We start from the raw sequence: 23,329 nt of genomic DNA on the forward strand, positions 1-23,329 counted from the left end.
GGTGGTTGGTGCAGTTTATTTTGTGTTTGAAGGATAATCCGTCAGCTGCAGCAAGATCCGAATCGCTGGAGACGTAGTGCCGGTTTCGAGCTGTAGAGGTGTCCAGGCAGGGTGTTAAAAGTGATGAACACACACATACACACGCACACACACAGTCTCACACACACACAAACACACGCACACACACGGTTGGTTACAGTCTGTGGTTATGGTGTGTTAAAGTAGGGGGGGAGGGAGGAAGGAGGAGCAGGAGGAGGATGGAGGAGGACAAAGAGGAAGGGCGGGGCTGCTTTTAGTTGTGGATCTTGATTGCTTTCTCCAGGTAGGTGTAGCGGCCTCTCTTTGGAGCTTTGTTGAAGTGGTCCAACCCGAGCCAGGGCCGCGGGTGGGACATGTTACCTGGAAAGAGACGCGTCACAGAGGTCATTACACGGCACCGCCTCAAGGACACGGAGGGAAAAAGAAAGACAAAAAAAACGCAGAAAAGATGAAGGACTTTGCCGGTCGGATCTATACTCGGCAGCTTAAACTCAACAAATCTCTGCTAGTAATTAGCTGAGTGGAAAGATGTGTATCACGCCGGATGCGTTCAGGGCCAGCCGTTAAAAATGGAAAAGCCCGGAGTCATAATCTTTCAAGAGAGACTCACGATGCTTCCCCACAAACCCAGAGTAAAAAAGTACAGAGAGTCAGTTCAGATTAAAAAGCTACTTACACATAAAACACATAAATCAGACACACACAGACACACTACCGACTGTGAACGCCTCCCGGCTGAGTTTGAAACGTTTGAATGCAGCAGAGTACATCAAGTCAACTTAACGTGAGCTCAAAGAAGTTATGCTTATCTCAAAGATGTTGGAACATATTCAAAGTGTCGGACTTCTTTGAAGTAACTTTTTTTTTTTGGACGGCACGTTTTTCAAAATGTTTCCACGCCAACGGGTCAAAGCTCTTTTTTTGGCAGATAAAAGGCTCCGAGGTGAACGCTTCAGGTAAGTCACACACACACACTTTACGTAAAGGACAACATCGATAACGTAGCTCCAGCAAATCTCGCGGTTATGAAACCGTACCGATGTTCAACCATAGTTATGGCAACACTGTTAATCCCGAGGCCCCTGGTCATCCAGCCTGTTCCCTCCACACGTTACCACCTTTAACACAGGAGCGGTTCATACCTGGCTGTGGTTCAAAGTCCTTCAGGTTGACCTCGTACTCGTCTTCAGTGATGTACTGATGCCGCCCCATCATCACAATCGCAAACTTGAACTGAGAACGAACACACACACACACACACACACACACACACACACACACACGCAGGTTATACGACTCTAAAAACATCCAGACTGACTCGTAAAGAGTTCTGCGTATAAATACACTGAAACGACCTTTAAATGACTTTTACTTGTCACCATAAAACATTTAAAACGGAGCGTGGGGTCGTACCTTCTCAAATTCTTTCTCCGTTATGTCCAGCATGGCCTGAATCCTCCTCATCACCTCCCGAAATGACTCGCCCTGCAGAGGAGGGGGGAGAGAGGCGGTTAAGGAGGAAACAACCACCACAGAGCACGCAGTTGTGTGTCTGAGTAACACATCACGATGAGTAGACTGAACACACACACACACACACACACACACACCTGTCTGATCTTGAGCAAGAAGGGGATCCCGAAGGTGCCGAAGACTTCCTTGTGGAAGTGAGCGACGGGGATTAGCATTTCACTGTCCTTGTCCAGGTCCACCTGGTCCAAAGGAATCTCCTGAAGGGAAGGAAGGAAGGAAACGATATTCAGTTTGGGTTCAGTTAGTAACTTTAGAGCCGGCTTCTCTAAATACCGGCTCTGAGGCAGTAAAAGGCAATAAGCGAATTGTTAGCTCAACGCTAACCTGCCACTTTAAAGAGCAATTTCACAAACTGGTCAGTTCTTGCAGTGATGCACAGGTGCATTCTGGGTGTCATCAGTACCACCAGACGTCACATTATCGTTAACTTATCTGTTCATTCCGTTATTGCAGTCGTAGACGAAGGTTTCACTAGGTTTCACCTCTATTATCGGTATTAAACAATTGGAGATTTAGACATCAGCGGCGTCTAAATTGTAAGATTGTTTGAGACTCGAGCGATCCAAACTACGACGTAAAGTCCTAAAAGGAAGTGAAAAGACAACATAGCTGTAATCGTTTCCAATTTCCCTACATTGCATTCATTTATCAAACAAAATATTAATCTTTAATCTATATTTGCTGGCGTTTAACCTTTTAAAAAAAAAACATTTTCACTGCTCTCTATATAAATGTCCAGCAGAAATCTAACTGCACAGTTAATTACATTCATACTACAATAACAAAATGCGATGACTTCATATAAAATTGCGGCCAGATGTTCAAATCTTCAGAAGGAAACCTCAATAGACGCCCTGAATGTACAACAAGCAGCCAGATGATGGTTTCAAATTCATCTTTGAAGTCGTAAAACCCTGAAGATGGCGGCTGCTCGTGTAGACACGGCGAGCGGACCGCATCAAAAATATACAACTGTGTTACGCCGAGGGCCCGTTTAAGTTTATTTTGACCAATTTGTTCCTCCTTTAGTCACTCAAAAACCTAGAGAGGAGACAGGAACGCCTCACACAGACACACATACCTCTATTCTGAAGGTGCGGCTGGCAGCCGGAGATAAACATTCTAGCAGCTCGTCCTCCTGGTGAACCCCGATGATTTTATAGCTTACTATCTCTAACAGCCTGCAGGGGGAGAGAGAGAGGCGGGATTAATTAATACTCGACAGCGGCTTTTCAAGGAGAGACAAGAGCATAAAAACCCATTAAAGAGAAGATGACGCGACAACTGGTCAACACAAATATTAAAATCGGGAAGCAAATGTTAAAACAACCACGGTTGTTAAAGATGACGTCTTTCTAAAAAAAGAAAAAGTCTGCAGGCTTCGGTTTGCTGACGTGATTTGCATGAAGGAGGTAAACGGCCGGGACATTATTTATAGTCACTCTGCTGATGAGCTTGACCAGTAAAAAGGACTTTGCATGACTAAAAATATAATTTAAAAAATAGCTGATGTGTGCAGGTTGAGCTGTGAGGCAGCTTTGTTTCCTCTCGCCGCCTCAGCAGAGAAATTAACTACCAGTCAAGTTCTTTCAAAAAGCACAATTATTACTCAAAGCGAGCTGGGAAAGTGTTGAATTACCAGTTTTAATATTCACTTTCATAACGTTCCTCGTGGGCGGGATACCTGCCGCCACCGCAGCAGCTGCTGCTTCACACGAGAAGCTTTGAAATGTCTGGACGGAGATTAGATACCTGAGCTTGTCGGAGCCTTTTTCAGAGAGCTCCACTGCCTTTTTACATTCTTCCAAAAGGTCCCGCACACAGCCGTGCTTGTCAGGGTAGAGGGTGATCTCCTGCAACACACACACACACACACACACACACACACTTTACACCTGCAGAAGAGGTGACTGTGTAGTGACGTAGTGGGGGGAGTGTTTGTTGGTGTGTGTCTGTGCGTTACCTCCTCTCTGAACTGGCTGTTGAGCCATATGGATTTAAAACTCCTCCTGTTCTCAAAGTCTGTTATCTTCATCTTTAACTGTGGATGTGTCCACAGAGAGAGAGAGAGAGAGAGAGAGGAGGGGTGGGGAGAGAGAGAGAGAAACAATCAGAAAGAAGTCCTGCAGCGTTCTGGAAGCTGTTAGAGATCAAATGCGTTGCCGTAATACCGACGCCACCGGGTATCCTCATTTGTTTTGTGCACACAAACAAAAAGCATTTTGTATTTGCAGAAGGATCCGTCTTCACACTCGTCTGCATCTGTTTCAAATAACGCTGTGAACCGCCAGTGTAAAATATTATACTGATGGAAGGTGATGAAGAACGCCTGACTCATCTTTTCTAGGGGTTTTTCCTTTTTCTGACAGCTGGCTACGATAGCTTTAGCGCCGTTAGCTTAGCTCTAATACGAACGAAGACGCATAAAAACGTCATCTCACGGTTATAATATCTACTAAAAATAAATAAAATGTACTTTAAAGCCAGAAGGAAACAGTCTGTGCACTAAACTTCCAGGAAAGCAGAAATAATTTTTGATTAGAAAGAAATATTAGTTTAAAATCAGACTTATTCTGAAAGAAGATCCAAAAATGCACAAAAGGAAATATTCATAAAGACTGAAAGTAGGGCTGCAAATATTTTCATTGTTGATTAAATTGGCAGTTATTTTCTAGTTTAATGAATTAGTTGTTTGGTCTTTAAAACATAAAGAAAAAGGCCATCAAAATATATTTGAGCACAAGTTAAAAAGTCATTAAATGTCTGACTTTCAGTCCAAAAATATTACATTAACTATCATGCGAAACCAAAGAATTCCCTAAATTCTCACATTCGAGAAACATCAACGCTGTCTGAATGAATTAAAACCTGATCAACAACATTAAAAAACACTAATTAAAACAAAAAGAAACAGATTACAGGAATAGCTTGAACCGTAGAAGCTAGCCCTTCTGGCACAAAAGCATTCGTCGAGGGCCAAAAAAACAAACTTGTGCGACTGAAAACAAATCACAAACTAAACAGAGTCGTTTCCCCTGCCGTCCCGGCGCTGGCAAAGCGTTCCCACCTGCTGATAGTAGAGTTTCTTGGGCTGCCGAGGCTTGAAGAATTGCAGCAGGTCCCGCAGCGTTCCCTCATAGTTGTGTCTGAGAGGATTCCCTGGACCGTCCCTGTACCTGGCCACCACACCACCAGGCAGGGGGGGAGGACGACCAAGGGGGAGTGAAGAAGAATGACAGGAGGAGAGAGAAAAACAGAGGGTGGAAGAAAGAAGAAGAGGAGGAGGAGGAGGCGGTGAGAAAAGAGGAAAGTGGAAGAAGAGAGAAAAGAGAGAGAGAGGGGGGGGAGACAGAAACGGAAGGGGAAGACGAAAAAATTCAGCGAGATGCAGAATAGAGGAAGAATGGAGGGGGAGAGAGGAGGACGGGAGGGAGGCAGAGTGGGAGGAGTTAGAGGAAAACAACAAAGAAAGGTGGGGGGGACAGGTTACGCAATATTTCTACTGACAACTCCAAGGCACACATGACAAGCTGTGAGAACGAGAACACGGCATCTAGAAACACACACGACATGCTTATTCCTATACGTCAAGGACGTCGAATATTATATATGTACGTCACGACATAAAGATGGATTCATGTATATGTGTACCAGTTATTCTACTTTGTTATTATTAATTATGTTATGTTCAATGTCCATTAAAGGGAAACACAGGAGATAACACAATATTTGATGGCTATTTGCTTATCCATCTCAATAAAAAAGGAATTTCAATAAAGAAACTACATTGTATCATTTCTTACATACATTTAAAAAACACTGAATTTACACAGAACACACTTTGTGTGCATGTGTGTGTGTGTGTGTGCGTGTGTGTGTGTGTGACAAGCCTCCTACCCCTGTGACTTGAAGAACTGCAGCAGCATTGGATCTGTGTTCAACCTCTGCGCTACCGTCTTGGCCACCTGACAAAAACAAACATACATTTCACGTGAGGATCATCTTGACATCATCTGTGTCTACCAACTGGAAAGCCAGATGGTTGTTTGTTCGAGGGCACAATAGTATCACTGAAAAACACACAATGCCCTCGCCACTGATGGCTGATGTTTCAAAATAAATTACAAGTTGCTAAAAGTTCCACGTGACCAATGAAACAAATGAAAATCTGATAGATTACTTAGAAACGCTCGGATACAAGTGACAAAAAGTAAGGAATAAATGTCTTTGGACACTTCTTTGTTATGGTTTAACATCAGCATGAATAAACAAGAAAGAATACAAGATGAATTCATCTTGAAAGACTTGGTTAATTTCCTTTTAATTTCCTTTTTTTCACTTCACCGACAAATCCAGACCTCCATCCTGGACCTTACCTGAAAATAGTTCATGCGGTTGGAGAGCGTGACGACGAAGCCGGGGTCGTTGTGGATGGTCTTGTCACAGAAAATGACGTCGACCCGGTGGTAAAGGTCCCGGAAATAATCCTTTGCTGTAGGCAAGTCGCTGGTGTCGTTCTCCGGCTCGTCCCTTTAGGAGAGGAGGAAGGCAGGAAAACGGGTAAGTTGAGGTACAGAACGTGTTGTGTGTTGACGGGGAGAAGGAGGAAAAAACGACGGGAGGGAAGAGATTCAAGAAAACAGTATAAAACAATAGATGGATGGAGACTAAAAGGATCATTCGTTCTTCTTCACTTCCATTTGTTTTGGGCCATGTTGAAGCATTTGTTGGCCACCACTAGCGGCCAAAACCTGCAGCAGACAGCTTTGATTCTGCATGTTTATTCATCAAAACTTCAATTATAAACATATTTAGGTATAAATTAGCCTTCACACACACAAGAATTGGCCTTACTTCTGGAAGACGATGATGTCCCCGTCCATGAGCTCGTCCAGGGCCTTGTCCAGAGAGACGTCATAGTCCTGTATCCGCTCCGTTAGGTTGGGCTTTACTTCCTGTAAACACACACACACACAAGGCGCCACGAGTCAAAATGAAGCCATCTCGTCGAGAGTATTTTTTTCTTTTCTTTTTCGTGAAGGATGTGTAAACACGCTACGACAGCAGAGCGAGTGTTAGGAGAAAGAGACATGCTGCACAGGACAGTGTGAAAGTGTGCACAGGAGAGGTCGCGAGACACGACTCGCGTGCCAGACAGACGAGCGTACGGCTGAAGAGTGAGAACAAGGCAGGAGGAGAAAGAAAAAAAGAAAAGGGGGCAGAGGAATGTGCCAGCAAGTGAGCGCTACATAAATAGATCACCTCATAGAGGATAAGGCTAGTTTCCTGCTGAAACCCTGCTCTCTCACACATGACTGGCAGAAGGTCTCCTGGTTACGGGGCGAAAAGAGCAACAGAAACACGATTTCAAAATCTGTACGTTCCAGGCAATTTTATGTGAAGGACGAACAGCGGGTTAAAGCCTGAAAAAAAGACTTCGATGTTGCCGCCACTTACTTATTTTGCAGGATATAGGTGTGTAGATATGTCCACAATAATTTAAGCTTCTGGTTTTGGGGTCATACATCTTCAAGAACAACATGACATCATCTAAAAAGAAAAAAGGGACAAAAGATATTGTTGCTATCAAAGACTAACAACGAGAAGTTCTTAACTCCACAGGGCTACTCAAGACACAACGACAACCCAATACGACTATAACTATCACACTAGTCAGCGTTTAACACAATGTTAACAGCGACAGCCGGGCGGTCGTAACCTGTGAAGCGGCATTTCTAGTATTTCAAGTATGTCTGTGCGAACACACGGAATGCAGAGTCAGTTTGAAGCAATAAAACTTTGAGGATTGAATAAAAGGTCATGCCGAGCTGAGACTGAGCAGAGATGTTTGCAACTAAAGAACAGGTTTCGCTGAGCTCTAACGAGTCAAACGGCAATAACAAAACCGCTGCTATCACCGGGCTGGATGACGCGTGGGACTTACGGTCTTTGTCGAACTTGGGTAATGTGGCCCCGCTGGCCGCCATCTCCGGATCCACCGTCTCCAGAAATATTGTCCAGGGGTTCTCGTTGTCGCTCAAGTCGATCATCTGGAACGCAAAAATAAAGAAAAATATACATACTTAAATGGAGTCACATTACTATACGAGTTCTGAACAGGCAGTAAGGACCCGACTGTCGGTAAAGCAGCTGACAAAAACGTTTCCAAAAACGCCCAATGAGTGTCTACAATACAAACAAGGGGTTCCACCACACAAAACACTTACAGACTTGCTGCAGTCGGCCTCGTAGTCGAGCATGGCGGGTCGCTTGGTGCCATTGCTCCGGGCCTGCATGGGCCACAGCCTCATCTGGTCCTGTGGGAAACCCTGCAGCCAACAGATAGCAGAGTTTAACTTAATTCGCTCTCGGGGAAAAGCGGAACGGAAAAGCCCAAAATCATGTGAGGACTCTAGATTACAACCATGTAGTTGCATTTTGAGACAAACTATTATTTATTCTCACCAAATCAACATGCTAAACTCAATCCACTGGAGATCAGTGGGGAGGAGGATTAACGCGAGTGTTTACGTGTTTTGTGGCCGTCTAGCTAACACATTAAAGGCAAACAGGAAAAACAAGCCTCTCTCTCATGTAAGCGTTTAGAGAAACAGTGACAGGATAGACAGCGCATGTGGGATGAATACATGTCAATAACACATTAGTCAGGTCCAAGACAGACGGCGTCCAGTATTTTCTTCTCACCATGGTCTGAGAGAGGGTCTGGACAAACTCCTGCAGCGTGGAGCTCTTCAGGACCTTGAAGACGGTGTACTTCACCTTCTCCTCATCGTACATGTCGTTGCCCTGATGACCACAGAACTGGTCCTCTGTTACGATCTGTTCAGGAGAGGAGGACAAGGAGAAAGCGAGCTTAGTGACAGAGTAGAACAGGACCGAGACATGAAAAAGGAGAGAGTTCTTGGTCAGATCACTGCAACTGCATTTTTTATAGCAATTTTGGGATGAGCTAATGCAATTGCTAATGTGAAATTGTCTCATAAGAATATCTGCTTAACATAGATCCTACATAAAGATCTTGGTACGATCTTTGTATCCACTGCAACACAACCCCCACTCTGCTCCATCTTACTTCTAACTCTTTAGTGCGCACTCTCGCAGACTTAATGTGATGAGCAGCACTTTCACAGCGTGCAAGACCAAAGCCTGCAGGGAACCAATCTGCTAGCTTGGCACCACTAGTGCCACACTCTTACTGTACCTCCTTGCCCAGCAACGCAACAAAACATGTGAGGAACACTTTCAGGTTCCCGCTGCACCCTCTCAGTCTGTGAAACCTCAAAATAAAAGCCCAGATGGCAGATGGTCTGCTCTCAACACTTACTATTTGCACTTGGCAGCGTGCGAAGCGTCAGAGCACTGACGCAGCAGTCCTGGTTTCCTACCTGGACCTGCATGTAGAGGTGGGCCTCTTGGCGCTCCTTCCTCTTCTGCGCCTCTACCCGCTTCTCCTCCTGCAGACGCTCCACCAGCTGCTGGGGGATGTCCACGTCAGTCATTGGCAGGAGCACCTCGCCTGGCACACGAGGAGAGACGCAAAAGTGAGGATCCTCGAGTGCGGCACGGTGACATTTGTGTTTACTGTGGTCTTTAAGGCAGTGGACTCCGGAATTACAGTTTCCATCACATGTCGTGAGGTTGGGCGATATCCTACCAAACAATATCACTTTAAGAAAAAAGAAACTAAACAGAGAAGCACACAGATCTAAGTTTGTTAGGACTGGAGAAGCTTATGTTGCAATATCCTTAAGTGGCACAGTGTGTAGAGGCAGTAAGTGCTATTTTATTTAAGGGCGTGCAGAGATCAATAGAGAAGAAGAGAACAACTGAATATATGAGGACCATTATCGGAGACGACCAGCATCGTATAAGTGGCGATGTACTTAAGGACAGATCAGCTGGTGCAGTTGAGGTGAATATTTCATGTTTTTAATATTAACCAGAAAGGCAGGAGGAGCAGAGTGTGCCACTTACTGAGCTTGGACTCGCGGATGTAGACCAACATGTATGCGTTGGTGCAGTGGCGCACTGAGAGGTCGTCGTCGTGTCCTCCATAGTTGTGCTCTATGGCCTCCTCCTTGGTGCACCGCGACACCACGTCATCGTCGAACTTACACCACTGGAGGGAAAGAAAGAGCGACGGACAAGAGAGGGGGGCAGAGGGGTTTGTGACAGAAGGATGGGGGGGGAGGATGTGGAAAGGAGAAAAACCACAGAGCACTTAAACAACGTTCATTTCAGGCTTTCAATCAACCCCAACATGCAAATTCCTGAAGCTAAAAAAATCCATTATCTTGTGTTATAATATTCATTATCTTCCTCCTAAAAAGGATGACTAGTACAGGAGTGATAAACAGTATACGACATCCCTTGTGTGTGTGTACATGTACACCAACTTCTACTACTATTAATCGGGCTGTGTACATTTAACAGTGTGAAAAAAATACACGACTGAACCTTAATGCGTAGGGTTAAATTATGTCACATGCAGTGTCAGCGGCAAACGAAAGGATTCCTGTTGAGTCATACTCTCGACTGGACAAATTGATTTATTATGGAGCTAATTTGACATTAAGGGGCGAGATCATGTGGGGTCGTATGAGGATATTGAGATATTGGATTAGCTACAGATGGCGGTCGACAGCCCCCCCGTTTGGGTACAGTACGTCATCTCTGTAGTTAACACATCGACTATGTTTGGGATTATTTGTCACTCAAGAACTGGCAGCACATATTTCTCCTCATCTTGGATCCAAGTTTAAAAAGGCCAGAGAGAAATTACAATGTTCTGAGCGTATGATTCGATATAAATCAGGACATAAATAAATTAGCAAATGATCTTACCTTTAAGGTGTACATTATAACAAGATAGAACTATATTGTGCTCATTTTTAATGTGGTAAAAGATAGTAAAACTATAATAAACATGTTTACTTTGTGACTTTCTTCTGTGTTTAATGTCGTCATCACATCAAATTAAATGTACTCATCGTGAATATGAAGTAAACCTCATATCTTAAGAAGTTGAGCACCTGTGTGATAGTTCATACCCAACAATGGAGACAACTTGCAGTACTACTAGTGCAGAAAATCCAAACATGCCCACTGTAGTTTTGGTGTAAGGTGCAGAAAAGAAAATGATCCTCACTATTGGTTCCTTGACGCTCACTTTGCCGTCTCCTTTCGGGTTAAGATAGACGACGTAATGGCCGCCGTGGTTGTCCCCGCTGTGCACAAGCACGGCGTGCAGGATGTAGTTGGCCGGGTCCTTGGAGTCCGTCTTCTGAAGGAACTCGTCGAGGGGTAACTGATCCGGAAACTCAAACCTACAGAGAGAGTTGGCGGAGGGGGAGGGAAGAGGAGGACAGAGAAGCAGAGACGAGCGATTAAGCCATTAACATTTAGAACATATGCATGCGAGAACATATGCATGCGAGAGCAGAAAAGCAAGAGTTCAAGCCGGCATGATTTCACTTAAACTGCCGCTGCATATATCCACACCCTCTGGATGCGTGTGGATACTTAAAAGAAAGCCCTCGGAAGGAGGTGGGGGGGGGACAGGTGATCGTGGCAGTGTCACAAGCATGACTCAGAGCTCGACACTTCAGGGGGAAATTAACTATTCTGGACGACTGCGTGTGCGCGTTGTGAAAGTGTCACATTATCCTGGTGGATTATTAAAACACCATTAGCTCCTGAAAAGCATCACACTGAATGATACGGCCTGCAGGAAACACTCAGTGACTCACTTTCTCCCTTGTTTTAGTGCAGAAGGGTGGGGGGGTGGGGGTGGGGGGAGTCAGGGCATCGCTTCGAGTGCTGTTTCTGGAAATAGACTGCTCCTTTGACCCGTGTGATTATGGACCGGAGCATCTCTAAAACGCATGTCCAGCCACCGACGCATTGTGTGAAAAGGCCGGATCTGATTCAAGCGGGGCTGTATTACGTGTTTGTGAAAGTGATTTAGAAGTTAACGTAATGAAGTCGGGTGTTTGTTTTTTTTGTGCTTCTACCTGTCATTGATCTTGATGTTTTGGTCGGTCTGTGGGTCATACATGAACCTCATCAGCTGCAGATGGAGGATTGGAGGGAAGGTCAGGAACTTCACCCCCTTCTCTGCTTCCTGTGATACAACACATGGGTCGGGCATCTGGTCAGTACACACCATTTATTCTCCTGAACGGTTGCAGCATTACAATTTGGACAAACTTTCTTTTTTCTTTTCTCAAACTGAGCTCAGAATAATTTGAACTAAATGTACACAAACTAAAATAAACTCAGACAAAAAGCCACATGAATAATTGAGAGACAGTCACTGTTGAGCCTTACCTGCAGGCCATGCTCTCCTGCGTCGTATTTGTTGTCGCCGTCTAACTGTTCGGTTGCAACGTAATCTTTGAATGACTCGAAGACTGGAAAGAAGGAGAGAAGCAAGGATGAGATGGAGAAAAATTGCATATTGGGATATTCGAAAACAAGTTTTCTTTTATACTGCAAATAGCCGTTAACAGACTCTGGAGCAGGAAGTACGACATCTATTCAACAAATGAGGCGATGTCAGGGTGAGACGCTTGTTTAAACCAATTCATTATACTTCAGCGAACAAAAAGACTCTGATCTACTGTTGGTGAAAATGAAGTGGTGCTGATGTTGGTACTCACTGTTCTTCTTTCCTTTTATGCTAAGCTGGATGTCGTAGTAGTCCTCTATCCGCTCTGACCGGTAGTCCACATGCTTACACTGGATATATGACTAGAGAGAAACACATAGGTCAGATTGTTCGATGCAATTGGAACGTGAAAGAAAATGTATTTCTAAAAAAAGGGTCACGTCTTGATTTAACCTCGGCCTATTCTTAACTAACCTTCAAGGTTACATCCTGTTTGACTACTTTACATCAACATGTATGGCCATGTTTACATAATGCATGCTAGCTTTACCGTGCACTGATAAATAAACAGCATCAGTCTCACCAAAAAGTTGTGTCTAATAAAAAAATCTAACTCAAGGTAGACTTATGAATTCACAACCACTACATAAAATGTGGTTGAAACTATGAGGACGAGTCAGATAGAAAGAGCTGGAGATAAAGAAACGTACCACCATCTTTCCCCTGAAGAGTTTGGGGATTGTTCCCTCAACGCAAGTGCCTTTCATTTTGTTCTCCACATTGTCCAGAAGCTGAAACACACACTGCAAGTCAGTAGCTATTCAGCATGCATGCGCACACATATTCTTTAGGAGAGTACGAGAGAACTCACCACTCTGCACAGCTCCTGAACGTCATGTTGCATGAAGCTATCTAGTGTTTCCCATCTTCACAAACAGGGAAAAAGAAAAACACAACCAGGTAGTTAGTTACAATACTCAAAGATCGGAAAAGAAGTGTGACTGGTAACCATTTAAAAACGCTACTGAAAATAATATCTAATGTAGGCTTTTGTGCAAAAAAGAGGCTTGCATCAAAGCAGAAAACCAAATCATGGAACCTCCTACAAAATAGTGCAAGGACATTTTTTTTCTTCTTTAACATTTTAATGATTCAAGCATTTCAATGCCAACTAATGAATACAGATGTCTTATAGCATCAATCTTTGTCACTTGAAGACAAAGGATGATTTAAGAAAGTCTCCACTACCCAAAGGACTTGGTGAGTTTCTTGGTGCCGACGGGTTTGTCGCTGTGTTGCAGCTCGTAGAAAACCCTCTGCAGTGCCAGGGGAACGCTCTTGGACGAGTCGTCTCCCTCTGTGGGCATCATGTACACCGCCTGGGGAGAAAGTCGGGAAGATTCACACAGTGATTAGATTTAGAGAATACAAATTGTCACTGGTTTGTTAAGACATATTTAAAATGTGTTGGTTTCATGACAACAATTTATTTTTAGAGCTACTTCTGGTAAAAGCAATGCAACGGCAGTGGCACTATGTTTTATTAAAGGCTCCACAATGCAACCGATGCAGTAACTGCACGCTCAAAAGTAACAATTTGGATTTATCAACAGTGTGCGGATTGATTCGTATGCGGCTCTGAAAGTGGACACTCGGGCTGACACAAGCCATCCCAAATCGATTAATCGATTTGAAGACTTGTTATTGCCGGTAGACAGAGCGTGCACCCGAGAGAGTGAGAGACCCACAGACCGAGAGAGATTACACATCCTTTTATTTGCAACTGTGGCTATCGCTCCTGTAGCGGATTTTTATATGCGCGCGTGATCTGATCAGTTTGGTTGTGCCCAGTCCGCTCAATCAATCAGCTCGCAGAGCGTAGGGACAGATGGAACTTTACAGATGTGCAGTGAGAGCACACGGGGACATACGGCCGAATATCAATATGCGTCATCATTGTTGGATCAGTTACATCTATAGTACCTTCATAGAAGTAGCACGAGACTCAAAAAACACAAATTAATATTTGGTGTTTTGCTTTTAAACAAAACACAACATTGTTACTTCTGTAAACTGTCAATGATCAGAGTATTGAAGTAAATTTGAAGTAGTTTTTTTTGTGCTAGTGCTACTAAAATGTTCTGTTAGGAGCTCTGAAGGGTGCCCAATCATGCTGGTGATATTATTGTGACAAAAAAAAAATCATGAGAAGTTGGAAGGGAATAAAAAATTTTAAAAAAATTCTGCATGTTCACAGCTCTAAAGATAAAAGCATACCCGTCGTAGCTGGTTGGTGAAGAAGAGTGTCTGTAACAGGCTATTCATGTAGCAGGTAGCTCCCTGGTTCTTTAGCCCAACGTAGCCGGTGTGTTTCTTTGAATCCCATCTGGTGACCGAGAGAAGAAGGATGTTTATTGTCAGAACAACAACAACAAAAAAAGACAATTAAACTCCGGACAATTATATTTTAAAAAAGACCGCGGAGACAATTAGGAGCTACGTACGCCACTCCGTGTGGCGCATCGGCCTGGACATAGACTTCAAATGTGACTTTGTCATCATCGACGAAGCCCCTCTCTGGATCGGTCACATCCTGAAACACCACAGAAACAGTTAATATCAAAGCAAAGCTTCTTCTATCCACCCGATCAACAAAGACATGCATCGTATGTCTCCTATGTGCATCTACTCCTTCCGCCTCTTCAGCCAAAAAGCTAATACTTCTCAGTTTCTGTACTTACGCTCCAGGACATGAAGTTGGAGAAGCCCCAATCGTTCTCTTTGTGGAAGAACAGGTGACTGATCCTGCGGCTGAAGGACTTCTCGTCGTCTTTGTAGTTTATGATCTTCAGCATGGCCTGAGCGTGGCACGACCATGACCTGAAAAAACACAATCCATCTTTTAGGGGGTTTTGAATTTTTTGTATTAAAACAGATGATGGTATGTGTATCCCGTGAATGTTGCTACGGATCAGGATCTAGTTGCAGATTTAACACATTTAATTTGTGCGTGGCCAGCTTAAGAAAATTAGCAGCAGGTAGGTTTTGGACACAACGCATGAAGTAGGCAATCCATTTTGTTATAACAATAAAGAGATTGAATAATTTTAAAACAAAAAAAAAACACATAAGTGAACTGCGACGTTGATTTATTGCACCTATATTCTAACACCAAACAAACAACCTGCGGTAAACAGTGAGCTAAGTCAACTATTTAACAGTAACTAATTTGATGATCAAAAAGTGAGGCATGTAAAGTACTTTAACTTGAGTAGAAGATCTGGTCCTTGAATAAATCAGCCCAATTTAGATGTCTGCACTGACTGAACACCAGTGTTGTGGCCTCATAAAACAAGAAATATGGTATTTAATGTTATCTTAAATAATGCTATTTGTGAACGAGAACCAGAGCATGTGAGCTGAGTGGAACAGAGAGAGGCAATTTGGATTTGAGGACTGTTTTTTTTTTTTTTTTTTGAGAGGGTGATGTCATTATAAAATGACAACATTCATTTGAAGCTTTCTCTGAAAACCTCTTTAGACGCTTTGAATGTAAGAAACAACAAAAAAGACATCTGGTAAAGCGATAATTAAAATACACAAAGCTTGTTTCTTTTTTCGGGGGCGAGTAAGTGAGATTTGAGTGGGTTGGGGTGAAAAACGATATTGCTCACTGTGTTTCAAGGATCATCAAAGGTTTCAAGTGTGTTCCTGTGTGTGTGTGTTTCTCTGCAATGCCCCCCTCCACCCCAAATCCCCAAGACACCTACGTGGAGTCTGACTCTGCGTTACACTGCAGGAAGAAGCCCACGCTCTTCTGGTGTGGCCGGTCGGGGTAGAAGCGCGGCATCACCATTATCTTCCATGGAAGGTTTCGGACGAAGCAGGACGGGCTGAGCACAGACTCACTCAGGCGGCTGAAGCGCTCCACTACGAAGCGGAAAGTAGCCTCTGACCGCCAACTGGTGTCTGTGGAAAGATGGAGTTCGACAGGTGAGAGCTTTCCAGACCAGGTGCGACTGGTCAGTAATTCATCGAATCGGGTTAAACCTGGATCGTTAAAAAGGACATTTACTTTCACAGCACGAGCTTTCAATCAAGAAAAGGTGTAGACGCCTCTTTCAAAGCCACGCCCTGAGGAAGACCCAGAGTGGGTCAAAGCTGGGTCGGCGTTCTCTTGTGGTATATTTTTTTACTTTGATATGCTCTAAATTTATTACGGCATTTTAACTACAGCCTTAGTGTGAGCGTAACTGAAGTAAGCCCAGAGGCTTCCCTTTGTTCTAAAGTTAGTAATTTGACTCCAAGAGCAGCTAGTACTTATCTGGAGTTTACCTAGTTCACAACCAAGAGCACCTAGTTTCTCCTCTTGTTTTTTTGCAATTGTGTTTGTTAGTGTGTAAGTGCACATCATCCTCACCATCCTCCATGTCCTCCTCTGTGTTGTTGTGTCCGTCTGCCATGGCCACGTTACCATTGATCACTGGGTTGGCCGGGATTCTTGGAGGGTCGTCTGTGTCCCCAGCTGTACAAAGAGAGTAACTCTATAATAAGGCTGGGTGGTTCTAGCCCAGACAGCAGGCGGGAGAGCTTTCTTCAATTGGAGGAAAGCTTGCTGATGCCTTTGCTTTGCCAAATGTGTGAATTCAGCACAGACACAAAACTGTCAGATCACCCAACCAAGATCAATACAATAAAGCATTAAGACCTAAAAAAAAGCTACACAGACAAGCAATGCTTACTCTCACATTTGTATTTAATGTCATCTACGTTTACCAGACAAGTAACAACAACCATTCATAATGCATTACAGACGATCTGCTGCATTACTTTCTCACTACCAATAGACCATTTCATTTTGTGAGGATAGAACTCATACTTTTATATCTTACAATACCTTTGCTAATGTATTTTGGTCCCCGATTAGAAATGATGGGAAAGTTTGAGGTGAGATTAGTTCTTAAAAAGCTTATTTTGCCCAGTTTCTGTGAATATGTGCACTGTTGAAAAGACCAGGACAGAAATAAAATCTGATAAATACCATAATAATTCATTCCATAAATACACCATCAACCAAGCTCAGACGATTTTTTGTTGTATTAACTACCATCTCCATCTCCTCTTTATCTTTAATCCCTCCTGGCCCTTTTCATATATTTCCCTGGGAAAACCGTGCTAATACAGCATGACTTCTGTGTGTCGGTGTGTGCGTCTGTGTGACAAAGACCATGCAACATTAGGCTGGGTAATTATGGACACAATGCAGGATTAGGCTGCAAGTCATCGCTCAAAGAAAAACACGCGCACAGAGAGAGAGAGAGAGAGAGAGAGAGAGGACAACAATTATCCCTTCCGAATAATGAGTCGGCTCTGTAGTCCCATCTATCAAAACACAATGATAACAGATGAGCTTTGAGTAGACTCCAAGGAGTGAGTGAAATCTGCCTGCATCCTGTGATGACGACAATAATGCAACAGACACCAGACTTAACCGAAACCACATTGATACGAGAACCCAGGAAAATGCCTTCAAACATGTCTATGTATCAATCTACCGCTTACACTGTATTTCACGTGTATCTGAGATCCTTGTCTTCCCCCGAGCTAACAGATGCAAGAGTGTCAGTTGTGTGCGTCTCTCCAGGTAACGTTACTGGCAGAGTCCTCCAGGAGACTGACCTCGTTTCCTCAAGTGGATTACGCGGCGCTAATGACGTCTGTCAGTCAATCCCATGACAACTTCTTGTCCCGCCCACTGTGCCGGTCTACCCTTAAACTTCCGAGAAGTACTTCCTGATGCATATGTACCTGCACAAGCCGAAGCCGGACATGGTTCCGGTAATTTCATATTCAGCAAAAAACACCAAGCTCGAACATTTCCAAGAAGCATCTCAGTAATTAGATACTTACTACGATTACACTACAACAGTAACGGTCAAGAAAAAGAACAAACATATATTGCAACAAAATATTTTGATCTACTCCTAATTTATCAAAGTCCACAGCCTATAAATTGAAAACCAAAAACAGTAAACATCATCAAGACAAATTTTCTCCAATGACTAACAGCTGTATTGTGGGCAAACAGCAAAACAGATGTGTATTTAACCTACAGCAACAAGGTTATGACAGCACAGCTGATCCTGCTGCACTCGCTTGGCATGGAGAAGCTGAAATGCTGTTTGATGCATTAGACCAAGTAAATTTCTCTGCTGTCTAAACGTGGACCGTTGCAGTGATTCAGTCAACTACTTGCATCTTAGTCCTTCATTTTAGCCTATTGGACAAACTGGATTATAAAAGAAAGGTACGTTGTGAAATTGTATAATGTCTTCTCCCAAGTTACTTGAGCCGTGACAAGCATTAACACTGGATTGATAGTGGCAGCATCAGCCTGGCATTATAGTAAGATTTCTGTGGCGGAACAGATAATTGACGGAGAAATGTAGAGAAGTAGATGAATTAACCCCACTGCAATTGAACGAAGCCTCATGCAGTAAAAAGGACATTAGTTTCTGTAAGCAGGCAGGGGGAAAAAGTGCAGAGATTATTATTATGTCTACTTGTTTACACAGTCCGTGTAAGGCTGCAGTGCACTGGGACAGAATCCAACAAGGGTGAACCAGCTACTAAGGGTGAGAAAGTCTGGTGAGTGCACCTGCTACGAGTAACACAAGTACTAAAATTAACGATTATAACATGAATGGAGCCTTTTCTACTTGCTTATTTCAGCAATTATATAACAATAAGCTACACCTCATGTACAGGCAAATAACAAGCAACAACGGGTGGGCGAACAGATAATAAAGACCACTAGGACCAAATGACGCAGTGATGCTGAAGGCTTCCCCCCACACACACACAAAGCAGATATAATATACCGTCCAGAGTTTAAATTAATGAAACATTTTTTAAACGTTACAAAACGGTGCTTTGTCGGGTGCTCTATGTGTAAACCGCTCACTAAACGGTGGCATAGATGAACCACCGGCTACAAAAGCTGACTAACAATAACAGAGATCATTAAAAATGGCGAGCTCCATGCCGCTCGGCCGTCCATACAATGAAGCAGCAAATCCCCCGCGCTGCCTCGGTGCGGGCCTGCTTCACCGCAGCGAGACCACTGTCACTTAAAACACTGTCAAACGTCAAATTATGAACTTAACTGGACCTCAATGTAATTTAAATGTGCTCTGCCGGAGTGTCACCCGCTCCTCTGACACAGATAGACTTGTTCCGCCACAAGTCAATTTAGCGAATCACGATCGACGCATCTAGCTAGCTAGCGTGCTAGCAGGCAAACACCAGCCATTTATTCACCTGCGGGCCGTTATTTGCTGGAATCACGAGAATCGGCGGGCTTGCTTATTAAAATATCGAAAGAATAAAACATACTTTATAACACTGTATATCGGCACACGGCCATTAGAGGCAAGTGGGGGAGAAAACTCGATTTGCGCGAGGCAAATATTCAAGGCCTAACATTCGAGCAACGTCTGAATCGAACGTTGCAAAATATAAGCCGCCATTTTGAAACGCCACACACACCCCTCCGCGAGTGTTAGCGGTTCAGCTAACTAGCATGCTAGGCGGCGAATGAACGCAACCGGTTGGACTTCGAAGCTAACGGACTAGCTTGTAATTAGCTGCCTCGCTAGCAATGTCCGTTGCATTTTTACCAGCTAATTCAACACGTAGCGCAAGTAATACAAAATATAACTGGCGCTGTCCGCATCAAACGTGTTTCAATATTATGCATACGTTGCATTTTAAAAGCCATCCCCGTAACGTTATTTAACCGACATCGTTAACGTACTTTGCAGGCCCACATTATAATGCACGAGCCATCAGGCACGATGCTAACACACACACCATCTTTTTTTAGAACGGATGGGCTTAACGTTACATGCCTAACGGTAATGAACATACCATATTTACGAGTCACTAACGTTTGAATCACCTGGATCGCATAGCGGCCGACTTTGATGAGCAAAGGAAGGTGCCAAATAACTGTCAAAAACCAAACCCCCTCCCCCTCAAAAGCCCCCAAAATCGGTGAAGTCAAAGCAGCGAGATTAATTTCCTCCGCGATAGTTCCACGTTAATTAGCAGACTAACAGTCGCACTGTTTACAAACATGTAACGTTGGGTTATCAACAAATCAAATATACCCTGAAAATTTTAACGGACGTATGTGGGCTCACAATACTGCGTCTGAGCACTTGTTTCACAGCAAACGACCGTGAACGCAATAAAACAACAGTTTATTTAGAAAACACGGTGCCCGGTAATAATGAATGATTTGTGTGGCTAATATCCGATCAGGGCGGACGAGCAGCTCATTTTGTGGGGTTTATGTTCTAGAAATGTACTAATCGGGGAACATACGGAGAGAAATCCCAAGCTCTATTTGCTTATAACACCAAAAAATGAGGTCAGATCCCCACAAGTATGCTGCAACGGACGCACAATCAGCAAAAAAAAGCAGCCGGCTATCCTAGCTGGCTTTGGGCCTTCGTGTTTACTGTAAAGTTAAGCTCCGCTCGCTCAAATAAAACGTAACGCCATCTCTCGTGCAGCTGTTAAATTAAGAAGGTGTAAGATCACTCTCCTCCTTGGCTCCATTTCTCACCTTCCATCTCCATGTCCTCCGGTTCGCTGAGCTGCTGCTCGCCGGCTTTCTGCTGCTGCTGCTGCTGCTGCTGCGTGTGGTGATGGTGGTGGTTCATATTGGCAGCTGCTGTTGTTGTTGTGGTCGTGATGCGGAGCTCCCTGCTTTCTCGGTTGCCCTCGACCTTGTCCGGGGTCGGCTCGGAGGGGAACCGGGTTCTGGGCTGCTGGCGAGGTGCGGTAGGGTGCGCAGGTGGGGTGGACAGGTCGAGCCTCAGCGGCCGGGCCTGCTCTGTCGCGACCTCGGCCTTGTCCGCTGTCAACGCCGGGGAGTGAGGAGGGGAGGTCGGCGGGGGAGCGGGTAGAGAAACGCGGACGTATTTGCTCGCTATTCGCCCAATCTCGGCGCCTGTGTTGGGTGCGAGTCGCTGGGTTTTGACGGTGGGATGGATGGACCGGGGAGGGGGGCTCCGAGCGGGGAGGCCCACTGAAATTAGCTAATCAATCAGGCTTCTACCCCGGGAAATGTGGGGCAACGAGAACAACACGACTTGCCCCCTTGAGGAACAAATAACGTTACCAACTAGTGATTTCGGTACAACAAACGAAAACAATGGTTCATTTGCGAGAGACACACATTCAACAACTTTGTCTGCGATATCCCCAGTCCGTGTGCTCCTCCGATTGTCCCTCGTCTGGGGAAGAGCGGAGAAAAAAGCTATCCATTCAAACCAGTTTCCAATCCGGAATAACACTAATGTTGATTTGGAAGTTCGCGGAGACGAGAGTTGCAGCGGCCCGACGGAAACCAATTCGCCCGCAAACGCGCCCCTAACGCAATAACACGACACACAACGCGGCACCTCTTTGCATGTGTAGCTAACCTCTGGTTTCTTGTGAGGAATGTGCCCGGTCATACAACGTTAGCCTGAGCTGTGTGGCTGGCTCTCGACCCGCTCCTCCCGTGGTTTTGTGATGTGTTGAGTCTGAGGTAAATCTCAAAATGGCGGTCGCGCTCTTCTCTGAAATGTCACATCCGCATGGAGATCTAAACACTGGCCCATCCCCGGCCAGGTTCACATCCATGTAAAATGATAGGGATTAGGCGTGTGTATAAACCTAAGTACCAACAACAATTATCAGATGAATGGAAATTATAGGAATGGCGGGGTCTTGCATACTTGTGACTGCACGTTGGAATACCTAATATTTCTCGCCATTAAACTGCAAAGACTTAACTTTTACGGAGCAACGTTGAACAGCTTCAGTTATGATGGCAAATTTAAATGTAAAACATGAAATATTCTAAGTTTTATGTGTGACTAGAAATAAAACACAAAATACCTAAAATAAAAAATGTTCATATAACACAAATGCAGTCATTTTTACTTGAATGCAATATTTTTACATGGTGCTGCAGCATTTCTATAGTCTATTTTCCACTATAAAGAACCTGTACCTGATGGTGGTAGCGCATTGCTGCTTTGTGGCATCTATTAAATGTTGTTCACCCTAATTTGTTTGATTTACTTATGCATATTTTTATAATGTATTTACAAATTGAGCTAATGTATATGATTGCATTAAATTTGAGCATTATTGAGCATTTAATGTTGGAAACTAGTTTGTCTTTTTTTGGCAAATAAGTTTTAAAGAATTGTCATTTGAAATCATTCGGCTAGGACCTTTTTAAACAAATTACATATGATTTAAGCTGTGCCTTGTGTAATTTCCATACTTAATTGTCCAACTGTTCTGGAAATGTATACATACCCGTTAACTATGGGCAAAATATTTGTAGAACTATCTCCAAACACCAAAAAAGTGTATTTTCTAATCAATGTCATTAAAATTGTTGCAAACGTTTACATTCATAGGTTTAACTTTGCTAAAGTAAAACCTCACTCTAATATCTTCATCAAGAAAGAAAGGAGACAATCAAGAGAATATTTACAAAATAAAAAATAACTCCAAAAACAAAAAGGTAATTAAAACAATGAGACTGCTCCCAATTTAATGTGTGTAAGTCTATTTATTCATTTTGACCTCCGTCATGTGTTGTGTTATACCTAAGTATTTGTTTGATTTGAAATATTGCTGTTAATCTGTATTATTGTACTGTTCGCATATTAAAAACTGATTTAAATGATACCAATTGGACTTTAGGTACTAATTTAAGTCAAGCACATCGATAATTCACAAATTATAAATCCACCAAAATACTCTGCGACAGTTCTCATAATAGACCCATGTGCCAATATTAGTTAAGTAAGTACTTAACAAATAGAAGCAATTACTGTGTCGAAATGTGAAATGTTATTTATTAGCCCAGATAAACAAGCAAACAACTAAATTGCAGCAATAGAAGCTATCATACACATTAATAATGCTATATTGGAATCAAAGCTGAAATGAATTCAAACCAAATTAAACCAACTCTTATATAATTGGGTATTGCCACTGTCCAGCACAACCTGCGTCCAATCAGGATTTTTCCCTTTACCAGGGCAGTGTTCACGCTCTCTGTATCTGCAGTGCTGAGACCAGACCGTGGCTGTAACAGACATGCTTCAGATCTTGAGTAAATAGCACCATTCAGTGGAGAAATACAAAACTACGCCAGGACTCGGCCTTGAGTACCGTCGCAGTTGGATATTTTAAAAATGACTCACGCACTCATGGGTATTTCATCTAATTGTATATCCCGTTTAGTGTTCTTTATTAAATTATTTTATT

The 23,329-nt window shown here is 43.5% G+C and overlaps 1 protein-coding gene across 6 annotated transcripts; it reads right to left on the reverse strand.

Annotated features, from left to right (window-relative positions):
• On the reverse strand, positions 1 to 21,593 carry usp7 (ubiquitin specific peptidase 7 (herpes virus-associated)). Of its 6 annotated transcripts, none has more exons than XM_068579281.1 (31): positions 20,616 to 21,593; positions 16,404 to 16,508; positions 15,754 to 15,952; positions 14,725 to 14,863; positions 14,488 to 14,576; positions 14,261 to 14,369; positions 13,232 to 13,362; positions 12,855 to 12,909; positions 12,694 to 12,774; positions 12,255 to 12,345; positions 11,923 to 12,005; positions 11,607 to 11,716; positions 10,742 to 10,919; positions 9,568 to 9,712; positions 8,979 to 9,109; positions 8,278 to 8,412; positions 7,800 to 7,901; positions 7,517 to 7,622; positions 7,030 to 7,122; positions 6,835 to 6,902; positions 6,427 to 6,527; positions 5,949 to 6,102; positions 5,470 to 5,537; positions 4,640 to 4,742; positions 3,536 to 3,613; positions 3,325 to 3,425; positions 2,654 to 2,753; positions 1,650 to 1,769; positions 1,453 to 1,524; positions 1,182 to 1,272; positions 1 to 399 (listed from the first exon to the last, which is right to left on the reverse strand). In XM_068579281.1, exons 1-31 carry the CDS (start codon positions 20,710 to 20,712, stop codon positions 293 to 295), a joined length of 3,342 nt encoding a protein of 1,113 aa, XP_068435382.1. In that variant the 5' UTR covers positions 20,713 to 21,593; the 3' UTR covers positions 1 to 292. The 6 variants fall into 6 exon arrangements, with proteins under 6 accessions (XP_068435382.1, XP_068435381.1, XP_068435383.1 ...); XM_068579280.1 differs by having other exon boundaries at positions 4,640 to 4,748; XM_068579282.1 differs by lacking the exon at positions 20,616 to 21,593 and adding an exon at positions 19,944 to 20,102 and having other exon boundaries at positions 4,640 to 4,748.
• Positions 21,594 to 23,329: the final 1,736 nt, after the last annotated feature.

This window comes from Clinocottus analis, unplaced genomic scaffold (assembly GCF_023055335.1).
Source record: "Clinocottus analis isolate CAN_PGR_092001 unplaced genomic scaffold, fCliAna1.0.p SCAF_16, whole genome shotgun sequence".
NCBI lineage: Eukaryota > Metazoa > Chordata > Actinopteri > Perciformes > Cottidae > Clinocottus > Clinocottus analis.